The sequence below is a fragment of the Lipotes vexillifer genome, unplaced genomic scaffold, assembly GCF_000442215.2.
Source record: "Lipotes vexillifer unplaced genomic scaffold, Lipotes_vexillifer_v1.1 scaffold382, whole genome shotgun sequence".
Taxonomy (NCBI): domain Eukaryota; kingdom Metazoa; phylum Chordata; class Mammalia; order Artiodactyla; family Lipotidae; genus Lipotes; species Lipotes vexillifer.
Genome location: NW_006780611.1, coordinates 10,069,871 through 10,084,934, shown reverse-complemented (window position 1 = coordinate 10,084,934; position 15,064 = coordinate 10,069,871). Strand labels below are relative to the sequence as shown.

The following is a 15,064-nucleotide window of genomic DNA, read 5'->3' as shown; positions in this document are numbered from 1 at the left end:
TTTGTGGTACGTGGGCCTCTCACTGTTGTGGCCTCTCCCGTTGTGGAGCGCAGGCTCCGGACACGCAGGCTCAGTGGCCATGGCTCACGGGCCCAGCCGCTCCGCGGCACGTGGGATCTTCCCGGACCGGGGCACGAACCCGTGTCCCCTGCATCGGCAGGCGGATCCTCAACCACTGCGCCACCAGGGAAGCCCGAGAGATTAACTTTTTGTTACATATCCTTTAATACTGTTTGGTTTTACCACAGGCAAAAATTTTTTCAATAAAAACTATGGTATTAAAAAATAATAATAAAAAATAAATAAATAGGGCTTCCCTGGTGGCGCAGTGGTTGAGGACCCGCCTGCCGATGCAGGGGACGCGGGAACACCAAGATTTGAACTCATGTCTGTCTGTCTTTTCCACCAGGCCCTGCTACTTCTCAAAAGTTTCACTGCTAAATGCCGAGGGGAAATAGGCAGTGGAATAATTATGGAGAAACAAAGAACATTCAAGAAACCTTCTACAGGGAATTCCCTGGTGGTCCAGCGGCTACTAGGACTCGGGTTCAACCTCTGGTCAGGGAACTAAGATTCTGCAAGCTGCACGGTGCGGCCAAAAAAAAAAAGAAAGAAAAAAAAGAAAGAAAGAAGGAAAGAAAGAATCTTCCACAATACTTGCTATACTTGATCCAAACGCTGTGGCCTGACTCCCTTGCTAGTTGGTGCTTGCGGAAGCCCCAAAGCCTCTTGTCCTGTTCACGGTCCTAAGGGCCTCTTCCCACTACGGAAGACTGAACGTGCCACTGGTATAAACTACCATATGCACTGAGGTTTGTAGGGAAGATTTGCGGGAGGGGAGGAGAAGAGGAGAGAACACACCGTAATCCTTCGCCTCTTGTGTTCTGGGGGCTGTGCTGGTGGCAAAGCTCAGAGGTTAAGAGCTCAGGCTCAGAGTCAGGCAGATCTGCAGGCAAGTCTTGGCTTTATCACTTATTTGCTTTGTGAATTTGGACAAATTAGTTACCTGCTCTGAGCATCACTTTCCTCACTAATAAACTGAAGAATAGCAGGAGTAATGATCTCAAACGACTGTAACAGTAAAATAAAATACACTGTATGCACAGGTTTAGTATAGTACCTGACATGTAGTGAGTAAGGGTTCATTACATGTTAATTATCATCACTACCTCAGGTAAACCTCATAAGAACACCAGGACCTAGGAATTATTGTCTCCATTTCATAGAGTAGAAAACTGAGACTCTGTTCTCTTTCCATTACACCCAGGCTCTTGAGTTTCAAGCAAGTAATTTAAATCCTGGAGGAATCCAGGCAAAATTCTCACTCAACTTGTGCCTACCTCAGTCAGTAATTACCCTTATGAGATTTCCTTACTGTTTCACCCAAGTCTACAACCAGAAATACCCCAGTTCTCACCCTGACATCTTCACAGAGCTAGCTCTTCTAGCCAGATCTCCCAGCCCCCTTTAAATCATCTCTGCTATTAAGTTTGCAATCACGTGCTCACCGGCTTAGGAAGCATATTCTCAAGTCCTCTTGCTGCTGATATCCTTTTGACTTGTTGTGTTGCTTTCCTCAAGACCAGAGTCTGATAATTATGCTCTGTCAATGCAGTATGAACAAAAAATGATCAATAGAGCTTCTCAGCTATGATGAGAAAAAGCATATGGTAGACCTCAGCTTTCTATTAATGTGAAAATGCCTGGGCCTATTCAGATCATTGGGAGATGCTAGAGGAAGTCACTCAGGTAAATTCATAGAATTTCACTTGCATTTTAGCCAGATGTACACTTGTGGCCATACATTTGTCCATTTACTAATCTATCTGCCCATCCTTCTATCCATCCATCCAACATTTTACTGAGCCTTTACTATGTGCTGGGCCCATGCTAGGTGCTGGAAGTAGACTATCTTCAAGGAACTCACAGCTTAGTAAGAAAAAAAGACAGGTAAATGATAAGTGTAACACTAACTCATGTGCCATGATAGAATTCTCTGTACAATACAGTCTGGTCCCAGAATAAGGAAGAAGGAGCCTAAAGGCTTTAAAAATGCTAAGCAGAATCAGGAAAGGTGTTGTGATTAAAAGAGAAAAAAATATCCAACTCTTGCATAAAGTTATGGTTCTTCTGTAGAAGGTTAATAAAGAATATCTTAAAGACAGGAAGAGAGAAACAACAGATTATCTATAAACAGATAACAGTTAGAATGATTGCAGAGTTCTCAACAGTAACAATGCAAGCTAGAAGATGACAGTGGAATGAAATCACCAAAGCATTAAGGTAAACGTGTATACCCAGCAAAACTATCCTTGAAGAAGAAAGATGAAATAAAGACATTAATAGAAAAACAAAAATCAAGGGAACTTACCAAGAGAACTGCAGTAAGGAGCTGCTAAAAATTCTCTCTCTCTCTGTATATATATATACGGGGGAAATTACAGAGAGGAGAGAGATCAAGAAAGGAATCCTAAATAATTGTGTATGGATGCATATGCTCACCCCTGAGCTGCACATATAAATGTGTATCTGACCCTAAACAGATGGCTTTGAGAACTGAACTACAGGGTAGATCACTTCTCAAGTCTCAAATGTGGTCCCTGGGTAGCACACATTTAGGACAGATTAAAATAGCACTGCAAAAGTTCTGAAAACTGAACTAACATTGAAACCACAATCTACAAAACTTATGACCTGAGCCTAATTGGGTGAATTGCCTGCTAAAACAAAGGAAACAAAACACTCCAACATTCTTCATACATTTAAACAAGACTCAAAATATTCAAAATATCCAGAACAGAATCCAAAATTACTCAACCTACAAAGAACCAGGATAATCTGATAAATTCTCAAGGAAGAAAGACAATCGGCATCACCAATCCTGAAATGACTCAGATGTTGAAATCATCAGACAAAGGCTTTAAGGCAGCTATTATAACAGTGCTTTAAGAAGTCAGGGTGAATACTTTTGAAATAAATGAAAAAATAGAAAGTCTCGGTAGAGAAATAGAAGCTATGACAGAGAACTGAATAGAAATTTTACAACTGAAAAATACAATAATTGAAATAAAAAATTCACTGGAGGGGATCAATACCAGAATGGAGGTGATGGAGGAAGGAGACAATGAACTTGAAGACAGATCAATAAAAATTATCCAATTTGTATGTTTTCTAATATCATATGTGTGGTTTTCCACACCGGTTCTCCAATTCTCTGAAATAAACTGGGTGTCTAACAATTTAATTCAATTCCAAATCTACCTGGAATTAGTGTCAGATCCCACTACTTAAAAGACTCAATCCAACAAGACTGTCCCCACTTCAAGCACCAGTGTCAAATGCCACCTGTGCTTCTATCTAGCTAACTACAAATTTGGGGGTTCCCATGACCCCCTTGGGTTCAATAATTCAGTAGAATGGCTCACGGAACTCAGGAAAGTACTATGCTTACTATTACAGGTTTACTATAAAAGACACGACTCAGGAACAACTAAATGGAAGAGAGACATAGGGCACGGTGTGCGGGCTGGAGCACGGACCTTCCATGCCCTCTTCAGGCACATCACCTTCCCAGCACATCAGTGTGTTCAGCGACCTGGAAGTTCACCAAATCACATTGTTCAGGAGTTTCTATAACTCAGTCTCCAGTCTCTCTCTCCTCCCTGGAGGCTGGGAGGGGTGAGGCTGAAAGTTCCCACCCTCTAATCATGTTTGGTCTTGTTTTTTTTTTTAATATTTATTTTTATTTTTGGCTGCCTTGGGTCTTCGTTGCGGCATGCGGGATCCTCTGCTGTGGTGCGCGGGCTCCTTGTTGCAGGGCATGGGCTCCTCTCTAGTTGTGGCGTGCGGGCTGCAGAGCATGCAGGCTCTATAGTTGCGGCCCACATGCTCAGTTGTTGTGGTGCGCGGGCTTAGTTGCCCCGCGGCATGTGGGATCTTAGTTCCCTGACCAGGGATCGAACCCATGTCCCCTGCACTGGAAGGTGGATTTTTAACCACTGGACCACCAGGGAAGTCCCTCATGTTTTGGTCTTTCTGGGTCCTATCCTGAAGCTACCTAAGGCCCCAACCGGGGTCAGTATATTAGGATATACTCAGGTGTGGCTGGAAGATGCTAATACTGAATAACAAAAGACATTCCCATCACGCAGGAAATCCCGAGGGTTTTAGGAGCTCTGTGCCAGGAACTGGGGACAAAGATCAAATCTGTATTTTTATTATATACACAACCTGAACAGTGTAGAGACAAAAGACCAGAAAAAATGAACAGAGCCTCAGGGACCTATGGGACAATATCAACAGGTCTAACATTGTGTCATCAAAGTCCTAAAGTGAAAGGAGAGTGTGGTACCAAAAAAACATTGAAAAACCTCCCAAATTTGGCAAAAGACATAAACTTACAGTTTCAAGAAGCTCTGCAAACCCCAGTCAAGTCAAAGTCAAAGAAACCCATGCCCCTACACATCCTAAACAACCAGTTGAAAGGCAAGACAACAGTCTAAGAGAAATGCTTGACACAAAAGGGGAACAAGAATTTAAATGACTGTGGATTTCTCATCAGACCCTTGAGGCCAGAAGCTGTGGAACAACATTTGAAAGTGTGGAAAGAAAAGAACTTTCGACCCAGAATTCTATAACCAGAAAAAAATATCCTTCAAGAATGAAGGTGAAAATGTAAAATAGATAGCTAGTGGGAAGCAGCCACATAGCACAGGGAGATCAGCTCGGTGCTTTGTGACCACCTAGAGGGGTAGGATAGGGAGGGTGGGAGGGAGACGCAAGAGGGAGGGGATATGGGGATATATGTATACCTACAGCTGATTCACTTTGTTATACAGCAGAAACTAACACACCATTGTAAAGCAATTATACTCCAATAAAGATGTTAAAAAAAATAAAGGCAGTCTTGTGAGTAGGCCATTAAAAAAAAAAAAAGAATGAAGGTGAAATAAAGACATTCTCAGAAGAAAGAAAACTCTAAGCAAATTCATTGCCAGCAGGCTTATTTTAAATGAAGGGTTTTCTTTTGGGAGTGGGGCGTGTAAGAAGGAAAATAATACCAGAGGGAAACTTGGAACTTCAGGAATGAAGGAAAAGCAACAGAAACTGTAAATATCTGGTTATATATAGTAAGTACAATATATATAGTAAATATAGAATATAAATAGTAAATATATAATATATATTATAAATCTATCTGGTTATATAGACACATGAATTTCTTTTTCCCCATTTTTTTTTTTTTTGTGGTACGTGGGCCTCTCACTGTTGTGATCTCTCCCGTTGCAGAGCACAGGCTCCGGACGCGCAGGCTCAGCGGCCATGGCTCACGGACCCAGCCGCTCCGCGGCATGTGAGATCTTCCCAGACCGGGACACGAACCCGCGTCCCCTGCATCGGCAGGCGGACTCTCAACCACTGCGCCACCAGGGAAGCCCTCCTCTTACATTCTTTAAAAAACTTTGGAATGCTGTTTGGCAGTTCCTCAAAATGCTAAACATATGACCCAGAGATTCCACCCTAGGTATACATAGACCCAAGAGAAATGAAAACATATGTCTACACAAAAACTTGTACATGAACGTTCATAGCAGCATTATTTATGATAGTTACAAAGTAGAAACAACACAAACTGAATAAAGATAAAAACACTCTATCTAAAACATTTGTGGGATGCCTAGCATGCAGAGGGAACTCTGTAGCATTAAATGGTCATATTAGGGAAAAAGGTCTCCTTTTCACTCAGTTCAAAATATTTTCTAATTTCTCTTGATACCTCCTCTTTGACTCATAGGTCTATATATGTATATTTTGGGGACTTGCAAAGTCTCCCACAAATATTTACCTCTATTTGGAATCCCCTCTATACCTCTCAGTGAGTGGCCCCCAAGTTTTGGGTTTTTTTAACAGCTTTACTGAGATGTAATTCACGTAGTTCTCCATTTCTCCATCAAGAAAAAGGATTGCTTAACTTTTTTCAAATACTGATGACATGACTGAAATGGTCTAGAATGATACTTAAGTGTTTGTGTTCTAACTCAGGTTTCTTAGGTTCTATACTTGTCTATCTGGCACCCATTCATCACAGGGCCAAACTAATGGCCAAAGTTGTTTACAACTCCTCCATGATGCAGAGCCCATACTCTGAACTAGCTCCTTTATCTAACTCTCACACCAAGCCAATATTTCCCCTGACTTAAATCAGCCCAGGCCCAGGTGCCACACAACTAGGGACGGCCCTTATACTCCAAAGCCCACCGGAATTATTCAATACAGCCAATCCTAAGTGGTTTACCCTGTCGTGTCTTGCCTTTCCCAAGGAAATCCCAGTAAGGGCTGTGGCCTGTGCTTTCCCCTTGCTCCTTTTGAAACCGAGCGGGGCCCTGTGGGGCTCCCGGGCCCTGAAACCAATTGGAGGCCTGGCACGGAGGCCTCCTTTTGTCCACCATTTCTTGCAGGCAAGACCCCAGCCTCCATGACCTTCCCTGAGTTGCAAAGGGTGGATTCAAACAGTTGCTAATCAAGGGAGGAGCAGCCAGGAAACCACCTGAGACAAGATTAAGCGGGGGCTGGGGTGGGGGGGCGGGGCGGCGGCGGCGGCGGCGGCGGCGGCGGCGGCGGCGGCGGCGGCGGCGGCGGCGGCGGCGGCGGCGGCGGCGGCGGCGGCGGCAGCGGCAGCAGCAGCGAGCCCTAATCTTGTCAGGACCCCACCTTTGAACCACTGTTATAAAACCCCTCATCAAATCCTCTGGGACTGGGACACATAGCTTTTATGAGGCACAAGCCCAGTGTGGCCCCCTTTTCCTGGCAAAGCAATAAAGCTATCCTTTTCTACTTCCCCCAAAACTCTGACCCCGGGATTGGATTTGGCGCCAGTGTCCAGAGAGGCCGAGCTTTCGGTAGCATTTTCTGCCTCCTAACCAACACTGGAGCTCCCTCCCAGGGTCCTGCATGGTGAGCTGTGCCTCCCGTTTCTAGAACAGAGAGTAACAAAGTTTTCTTTCAATGGCATTGACCTGTGCAGTCACTCAGTCACCTTTGTAAATTAACACCCAGGTACAAATCAGTTTCTAACTCAATAAATGCTGGTTTCTGATGGGGGAGAGAAGCAGTGATCATATCTTAGATTTATTTCCTTCCATTGCCAACAATCTCTCTCTTCCCCACAGATATTAGCACTGTGCTGAACTCACTGTCACAAAAGTGGAACTTAACTAGTGATAACTGAACTGAGAAGACAATTGTGTCTTCTCGTAAGATATTGCTTGATGTCAAGGCCCAAGGCTAGAACCACAGGTGCAAATGACGGTGGCAGATTAGGTTCCAAAAAGCCCAAGAAACTACAGTTTTGGAGATGATAACTAAATCAAAAGCCTACATTTCCCCTTCAGGTGGTTAATGTACCTTTTGAGGTATTCTGTATTTGTGAGCCATCCATTGAATTCTTCTGGGCAAAAGAGGTTCTCTCATTGGTTGAATTCATATCAGAAGATGCCAAGAGAGGAAAAAACAAAAAACAAAAACACAGAAGAACAAATTTAGTAAAACTGGTAGTGAGAGGAATACAAAAAGTATACGTGCAATTTCCTAGATATTTGTCATTTTTCTCAACAGAGGAACACGTATAGGGAGACCTTTCAGGCACAGCTCAACAACTCAGCCCTCCATCCTGGGAGCATGGGGGAGAGCAGTGGCTGATGTAGAAAATACGTAAGCTGGGGACTGAGGCAGACTGGGGTTCCAGTCCCAGCGCTGTCACTCAACAGCTGGTGATCTCGGGCAAGTCACTGAACCTCTCAATTGCCGTGGTTTCCTCATGGGGTTCTTATGGGGATTAAGTCAGCTAATGCATACAAAGTGCATGCATTGCTGCTCGTGGCAAGTGCTCTGCTGACATTGCACGCTTGTTTATGCACTCACCACACTTCCTTCAGGAAACATTTCATTGAGCAACTTCTAATGTGTCTGGCACTGGGCAGAATCTGAAACCTAATCTCTGCTTAGAGGAGCTCCCAGTCTAGCAGGGGAGAGAATAGCAAACAGACAATTATGCTAAGGTGTGGAAAGTACCACATATTAGAGAGGTAATTTAGGATTAGGTTTGTATGTGAGTGACAAAGACTCAAAATTAAAAGTGGCTCAAACTAGGTAGAAATTTCTCTCCCACATAATAGTCTGAAGGTAGGCAATTCAGGGGCTATATGTTATTTCTGATAAGTCCTTAGGGACTCTGACTTCTTCTAGCTCAGTTCCAACTTTCCTAAGATAGGACCCTTGTTCTTAGGGTCCAAGATGGCAACTAGAGCTCCAGTCATCACGTTCACATTCCAGGCAGCAGAATGGAGAAAAGGACAAAGAGACGAAGGAGTCACATGAGCTGTTTTTTGAAGGAGGGCTCCCAGAAACAGCTACAAGGCACATCTGCTTAAATCTCATTAACTGGATCTTAGTCACATGGCTACACATAGATGTAAGGGAGGTGAGGAAATGTCATCTTTATTTTATAGGTTCTCTTTCTTTTATAGAGGGAGAAAACAACAAATATTGGGGAACGGTTAATAGTCAGCAGTACCAGCAGAGTATTCTAGGAAGCCAGAGTGGCGAATGCTTGATTCTGTTTGGGGCAGAGCTGGAGGGCTTCCAAGGAGAGAAGACACTTTTGTTCTGTCTTTAAGGATGAGTAGGAGTTTGGCAATGTTAAACAGATGGCCCACCAAGTGGCAGACAAGCAGTTCACCAGCCTCAACAATCCTCACTTCGCTTTTATATAAATATGATATTTGAATGGGAAGAAGAAAGCTGAAAGGGCTTCCCATCCACCACGCAGCTGGTTGTCCAACAGCTACTGATTTGTATAGTGCTGAAGTGGTTACTCGGACTTGATGGAGAAAAGACACTCCCGGGGCACAGTACAGCATCATATGCTCATTCTTAACAGGCCTCGGAGCGATCTCGTGGAGCAGAGAATAGATGCAAGGAGATGGGCTTGGTTGAAGTTATTAGACCCTCGTATTTGTTGGAGAGGCAGCATGATGATGCAGAAAGAGCTCAGAATGACAGCATCCTGACGTCATCTGAAGTCAGCCGTGTGGCCTGGGGCAAGTTTTCACCAGTTTGAGTCTATTTCTCCCTTTGTCAAGTAAAGATAATAATTACGTACCGTGCAGTGCAGGGATATTGTATGGACTAGGAGGATATATGCAAAGAAAATCTGCACATGGTGAACTTTCTCCAAAGTCCTTTCCCACCCACTCTCTTGTGTTGTGACCAGCAACCGCCCTCTGAGTATATGAGGTAAGGTGACTATTGCTGGGCTGGGGGGTAAACTAAGACTCCTCTGGGACCCCCTTCCTACCATGGCATAGAGGAGATGGAACTATTCCACCCCGTGCCACCCTGCTGCTCAGATTCTGCACACTGAGGGGTTAGCTGTGATGGGACAGAGCAGCAGGGAAACGTGCTTTTAAGCCAACGTGAGATTCAGTCTGGGGATGCCCTGGAATGTCTGCGAGGGAAGGGGGCTTTGCAGATCTGGTATCAGCAGGTATGGGAATGAGCTGCAGGAATTTGGATCATGATTGTTAAATGACCCTTATGTACCCATGCTCTGGAACTTGGGAAAATTCTGGTTAAAACGAGCAAACATTCTGACAGGACATGGCTAGACAACAATTTATGGGACATCTCCTAAACCTAGATTGAATCTATAAGAATCAATACCAGTCATGATGCCCATTTTGCAAATAAGAACAGAGAGGTTCAGATTTGCTCAAAGCTATATAACTGATAGGTGGGAAAATTCGGCTCTTCTGGAACCAAGCCTAGTATGTCTTTCTGCCTTTGCCTATGGCTCCATGGTGGTCACTCACTCGCAGTTCCCATATTTTGTCACAAATACATGAAACTTGGGTAGAAATTGTTTTTTCTCTAACCCTGGCCTCTCCTCTGGTCTAGCCTCGCATGTTTAACTACCTACTTGACATCTCCATTTGCACTTCTCACAGGCATCTTAAAGTTAACAAGTTCAAAACTGAACTTGATAGCTTTCCCCCACCCCTGACCCTTCACTTTCCATCTCACAAACCCCACACACCTTCAGGTGCTTAAGCCACACACTGGGATGCATCCCTGACTTCTCCCATTTTTCCCCCTCCTCCCCACTCCCAAAGCCAAACCATTAGCAAGTGCTGAAATATCCATCTCCAAAACACCTTCCAGATCTCTCTGCTCCTTGCCTCCTGCTGTCACTGCCTCTTCCTTAGACAACTGCAAAAGCCTCCTAACTGGTCTTCTGTCCCCCTCTCAATTATATTCTCCATATTCAGAAGACACTGATCTTTTAAAAAATAGAAGTCAGATCATGTCATCCCCTTATTCCAATGGATTCCCACAGCACTGAAATTACACCCATACTTCTTACTGTGACCCACCCAACTCTGCAGGATCCAGCCCCTGCTACTTCTCCAGGCCCGACTCCTGCCCCTCTTGCACACATACACACTGGGCTACAGCGCCACTGGCCTTCTTGCTGTTCCCTGAATATCTCAACTCTCTCTTTTTTTTTTTGCCTCAGGGCCTTTGCACATGCTGTTCCCTTTTCCTGGAAGGTTCTTTCATTCACTCTTCTAAGGGCTGACTCCCTCTCATCCTTTGGTTCTCAGCTCAAATGGCACTTTCTGGGGGTGTTATTTGTCACATGTTCTCCACGTTCATGAGACTCAGGCCCCAAAGTGAAAGACTTAGGCTGCTCTCCCAGCTTCTTTTGCGGCTGGGTGCAGACATTTTACGTAGGCTCTAGCCCTCAGAGGCAACGCACCTGCCTGAGACTTCAAGATGGAAATGAGCAATGTGAGGAAGTGGGGAACCAACGAGACTCTAGCTTTTGGAGAGACTGTTGACAGGGGCAACTGGCTTTTCAAGGAAAGCAGAGTGCAGTTTTGAGCATCAGTCCCCACTACCATTGGTCAGCGCACATCAGTGTACCTTTGCAGGGGTGTATGGCTTGGGCATTGTTCTTGGTGGCATGGCATTTGAAACCAAAGCACTGGCCCATCCTGGGGAGCCGTGCACCACTAATACCCTTCAATACATTCTTCCTGTTTAAAGTAGCTGGAGTAGATTCCCTTGTTTGCAAATAAAAACTCTGATGATGATTCCTCCTTACAAAGGTCTTATTTGACAATTCTCTCATTTTATTAGATGAACGAATGACCCGGTCTCTAATAGCGAGGAGCCCTTATTTATAGCTGAGCCTCATGGCAGAAGTCAGATATACAATTAGATGCTTTTTCATTCCCACTGTGCACATTTCCAACACGAAGTGGGAGAAGGGCAAACCACAGGTCAGAGACTTAAAATGACTGCCATTCATTCCCCCGAACTGTGGACTCCCGGACAGATTGCTGCCATTGAAAAGCACATTTTGAACACAGCCAACTATTTCCTTGAGCAGATGGGAAAGCATCTTTGCTAAAAAGAAGAGAGAGGATCTGCCCGCACGAGGAATCTGATGACTCCCTCCATCCTGGTTTGCCCAGTAAAACTTCAGCTGCTTTTAAGGCTGGAAAGCTTTTGATTATTTCTATTTCTGGGGAAGAAAACTGACTCTCTTAGCTGGGTTTCTGAAATAACTGTCAGAAGATTTTACATATTCCAGTACAAGAAAATACACGTGTTTGACACGGTTGTGACAGGCAGTGCAAAAACACTGAATAATATTTTGATCTCGATCTGGGAGTGACAGCTGTCCCTCCACAGTGCCTGTTTTGTCTATACTTTTGGAGGCTGACATGTATAGAGCACCATTATACACTAAGCACAGGGTGTAGAGTTTACATAGATGACCTCCTTTGTGAAACCAAGAGATATTTGTTGAGTGTCTTCTTTGTACATGGTCTATTCTAGGAGCTTGAGGTAGAACAGGGATAAAGGAGAAGAGGTCTTGTTCTCATGGAGTTTACATTCAAATAGGGGGAGACAGATACTAAACAACACATAAATCCTGCAGGAAGAATAGCAGAGAGTGATAAGCACTGTACGGGGAATCATAATAGGCAATGTGATGACAGAGAGTGGCGGGGGGAGCCAGGGACGCCACTAAGGCAATGACAGAAAATTGGAATCTGAAGGACAGGAAGGAGCCAGCCCTTCCCTCAGGGACCCTGAGGAAAGCACGTTCCAGGCAAAGGTGACAGGGAGTGACGCAACTGGGCACAGGCCTGGAGCGTCCCAGAGGCAGAAGGAATGGAAGTAAAGCGGCTGGAGAGAGAGAGATGGTGGCTGGATTCTGCAGGGCAGTTCAGGTCAGGCTAAGGGGTCTGGAGTTCATTTGAAGGGCACGGGAGAAGCTGCTGAGGTTTGAGCAGGGAACGACCTCGTCTGGTGTCTTCTGTCAAAGGTCACTCTTGTCGCTGTGTGGCAACTGGGCTGGGGCTAAGAGTGAAGGAAAGGAGCCCAGGAAGAGGCTACTGCCACAAGCCAGGAGAGGAGTGATGCCAGGGCTGGGAGTCAGTGCTCTCCCCTCCCCTTGCTAAGTTGAGAGCCTCCCAGGGAGGCCAACAGGGCCGTTGGACAGACCTGCCTAAATCCCAAGCGAGGCCAGGGCGTGGAGGGAGATTTGGGTGTTACTGGCATATGCGTGGTATTTAAAGCCACCAGACCAGATGAGACCACCTGGGAAGAATATACAGATAGAAGGGGAAGGAGCCAGGCTAGCTGACTGATGAGACAGGGAGCCAGCCGGGAAGGAAGACCCTTGAAAAAGTCTGGCAACGTAGAAGCTAAGAGAAAAAGGCATTTCAAGAAGATGGGAGGGACTTCCCTGGTGGCGCAGTGGTTAGGAATCCGCCTGCCAATGCAGGGGACACGGGTTCGAGCCCTGGTCTGGGAAGATCCCACCTGCCGCGGAGCAACTAAGCCCGTGCGCCACAACTACTGAGCCTGTGCTCTAGAGCCTGTGAGCCACAGCTACTCAAGCCCATGCACCTAAAGCCTGCGCTCCACAACGAGAAGCCACCGCAATGAGAAGCCCGCGCACGTCAACGAAGGGTAGCCCCTGCGCGCCACAACTAGGGAAAGCCCGTGTGCAGCAACAAAGACCCAGCGCAGCCAAAAAAAAAAGAAGATGGGAGCAGCCCATCACACGAAACAGACCAGAAGAGTGAAAAGGTTAGGGGACAGGCGAGGTTGGCCAGAGAAGGTGCAGAGGCACGCAGAGGGCAGGAACCCACTGGAGTGGCTGAGGAAAGGAGATGCCGGTGCAGACGAGTCTTTCAAGGGAATTCTGTGGGAAAGGCAGCAAGAAATGGGGGTGCAGAGACAAAGGGGATTTTCTTTGCAAAGGCAAGAGATGCTAGAGCAGGACTGTTCAACGATGGGAGTGATCCAACAGAGCCGGGGAAAACGATGATGCAAGAAAGAGGGTGCCAAGTGCAGGAGTGGAAGCCGAGGGGGCCGAGGTCCAAGCACAAGTGGGGGGCAGGGCCCTTCCTCCAGGGGCGCCGGGTTGGCAGGCGGCAAAGGTACAGATGGGGGCAGGCTGTTTCGTGGTCGGCAGGCGAGGGCCTTACTGCTGACCACTTCTAATTTCTCAATGAAGACATTCCCTGGGAGATGCTGGGGTGGAGGGCGTGTGGGGAAGGCCGACTGCAGCTGGAGGATTCTGCAAAGGGAACAGAATAAGGCTTTGGAGGAGTGGGAAACTGGACGGGCTGGGGAAGCGCGGTAGCGCAGGCGGGCAAGGCTGAGTGCCCAGCTGAGACGTGTGGCCGTGGATCTACAGGGAGCCCAGCCACAGTCGGTGTGCTGCAACCTTCGTGGTGCCAGGAAGAAAGCACTGTTGTTACTGTGCTCATTTCACACCTGCAGAAACCAAGTCTTAGGAGAGTTAAGTAACTTGTCTAAGTCTGCACAGCTAGAATCTGAACCCGTGAGACCAGGCTCCTAGGCAGAGATCGTCAACCCCTGTGGGGACATGAAGACTTGCCAAGGAATAGTGGGACTGCCGGTTCTAAGAACACCCATTTCCAGATCCTGAAGTTTCCTTAGTTACTGTTTGCTATGAGTGACCGTCCTGAGAATGTGCAGGTGTTGGCAGTATCCCTTAATCCCACTTTACAGAAGAAAGGCACACCTCCACCCATCCCCAACATCCTTTTGGTGAAGGTTCCAGGGTGGAAACACTCCCAACTTCACACCAAACAAAGGGCGAAGGCTGTTCTAACACCAGATCAAGTCTCATAAGCTACTTGTTAAGAGTGAAGCATGAGAAACGGGGATGTCAGTCCAGAGCTCAAAGAGTAGCTGGGGAGAGCGCCGTGATCAGAGTCGTGACCGAATAACTACATAAGTGCTGTGAAGGAGAGGGATGTGAGCACAGATGACAAGGATCCAAATCCAGACCAGAGCCAAGACAGCCGACCCTGAGGACGAGGGCCTCGGCTGAGATGGAAGGAGAAGTATGTGTCCCCTGAAACAGGGGCGACAAACTTCTGCAAAGATCCGGAGAGTAAATGTTTCCGGCTTTGCAAGCCATTGATTCTCTATAGCAACCACTCAACTCTGCGGCAGAGTCAAAGGCAATAATCAACCAGCAGCTGTGACTGTGTGCCAGTAAGGTGTTATTTACGACAACAGGCAGTGGAAGGCCTCATTCTTAGTTTGCCTGGACATTTATCAGAAAAAAATAGGCCTTGGTTGGTAGCGTTGGATAATTTTGAGCTACCAGTGGGAGGAGATGCTGACAGTGATGAGGGCAGCGGTGGAGGGATCTTTCCTGGGACAAAAGGAACGGCAGGTCCAGAGGCCAGGTATAGGTAGGGGGTGTGGTGTCTACAAGGAAAAAGCTCCCTGCAGCAGGAGCCCCAGCGTCCGGGAGGGTGGCAACAGGGCTGGCCAGACATGGCAGGGCCCCGCAGGGCCATCTACCCCAAGGCAGGAGGAAGCTTTCCGGGGCTTGGAAGGCGTTTTTCATTTGGGCTGAGAGGACCGTGTTTAGGGCTGGGGGAGTAGGGCAGGGCCAGGTGGTGACAGGATGATGTAATTAGATTTGTGTTTTGAAAACACT

The 15,064-nt window shown here is 46.5% G+C and overlaps 1 protein-coding gene across 1 annotated transcript in view; it reads right to left on the bottom strand.

Moving 5' to 3' along the window:
- The window catches only part of FAM227A (family with sequence similarity 227 member A), a 78,368-nt gene that overhangs the window by 16,537 nt on the left and 46,767 nt on the right, over positions 1–15,064 (bottom strand). Inside the window, exons 11-13 of the mRNA XM_007454108.1 lie at positions 13,364–13,660; positions 7,405–7,547; positions 1,509–1,603 (exon numbers count right to left, since the gene is read on the bottom strand). Coding sequence (XP_007454170.1) covers positions 1,509–1,603; positions 7,405–7,547; positions 13,364–13,660 — 535 coding nt within the window. The remainder of the gene's footprint in view (positions 1–1,508; positions 1,604–7,404; positions 7,548–13,363; positions 13,661–15,064) is intronic.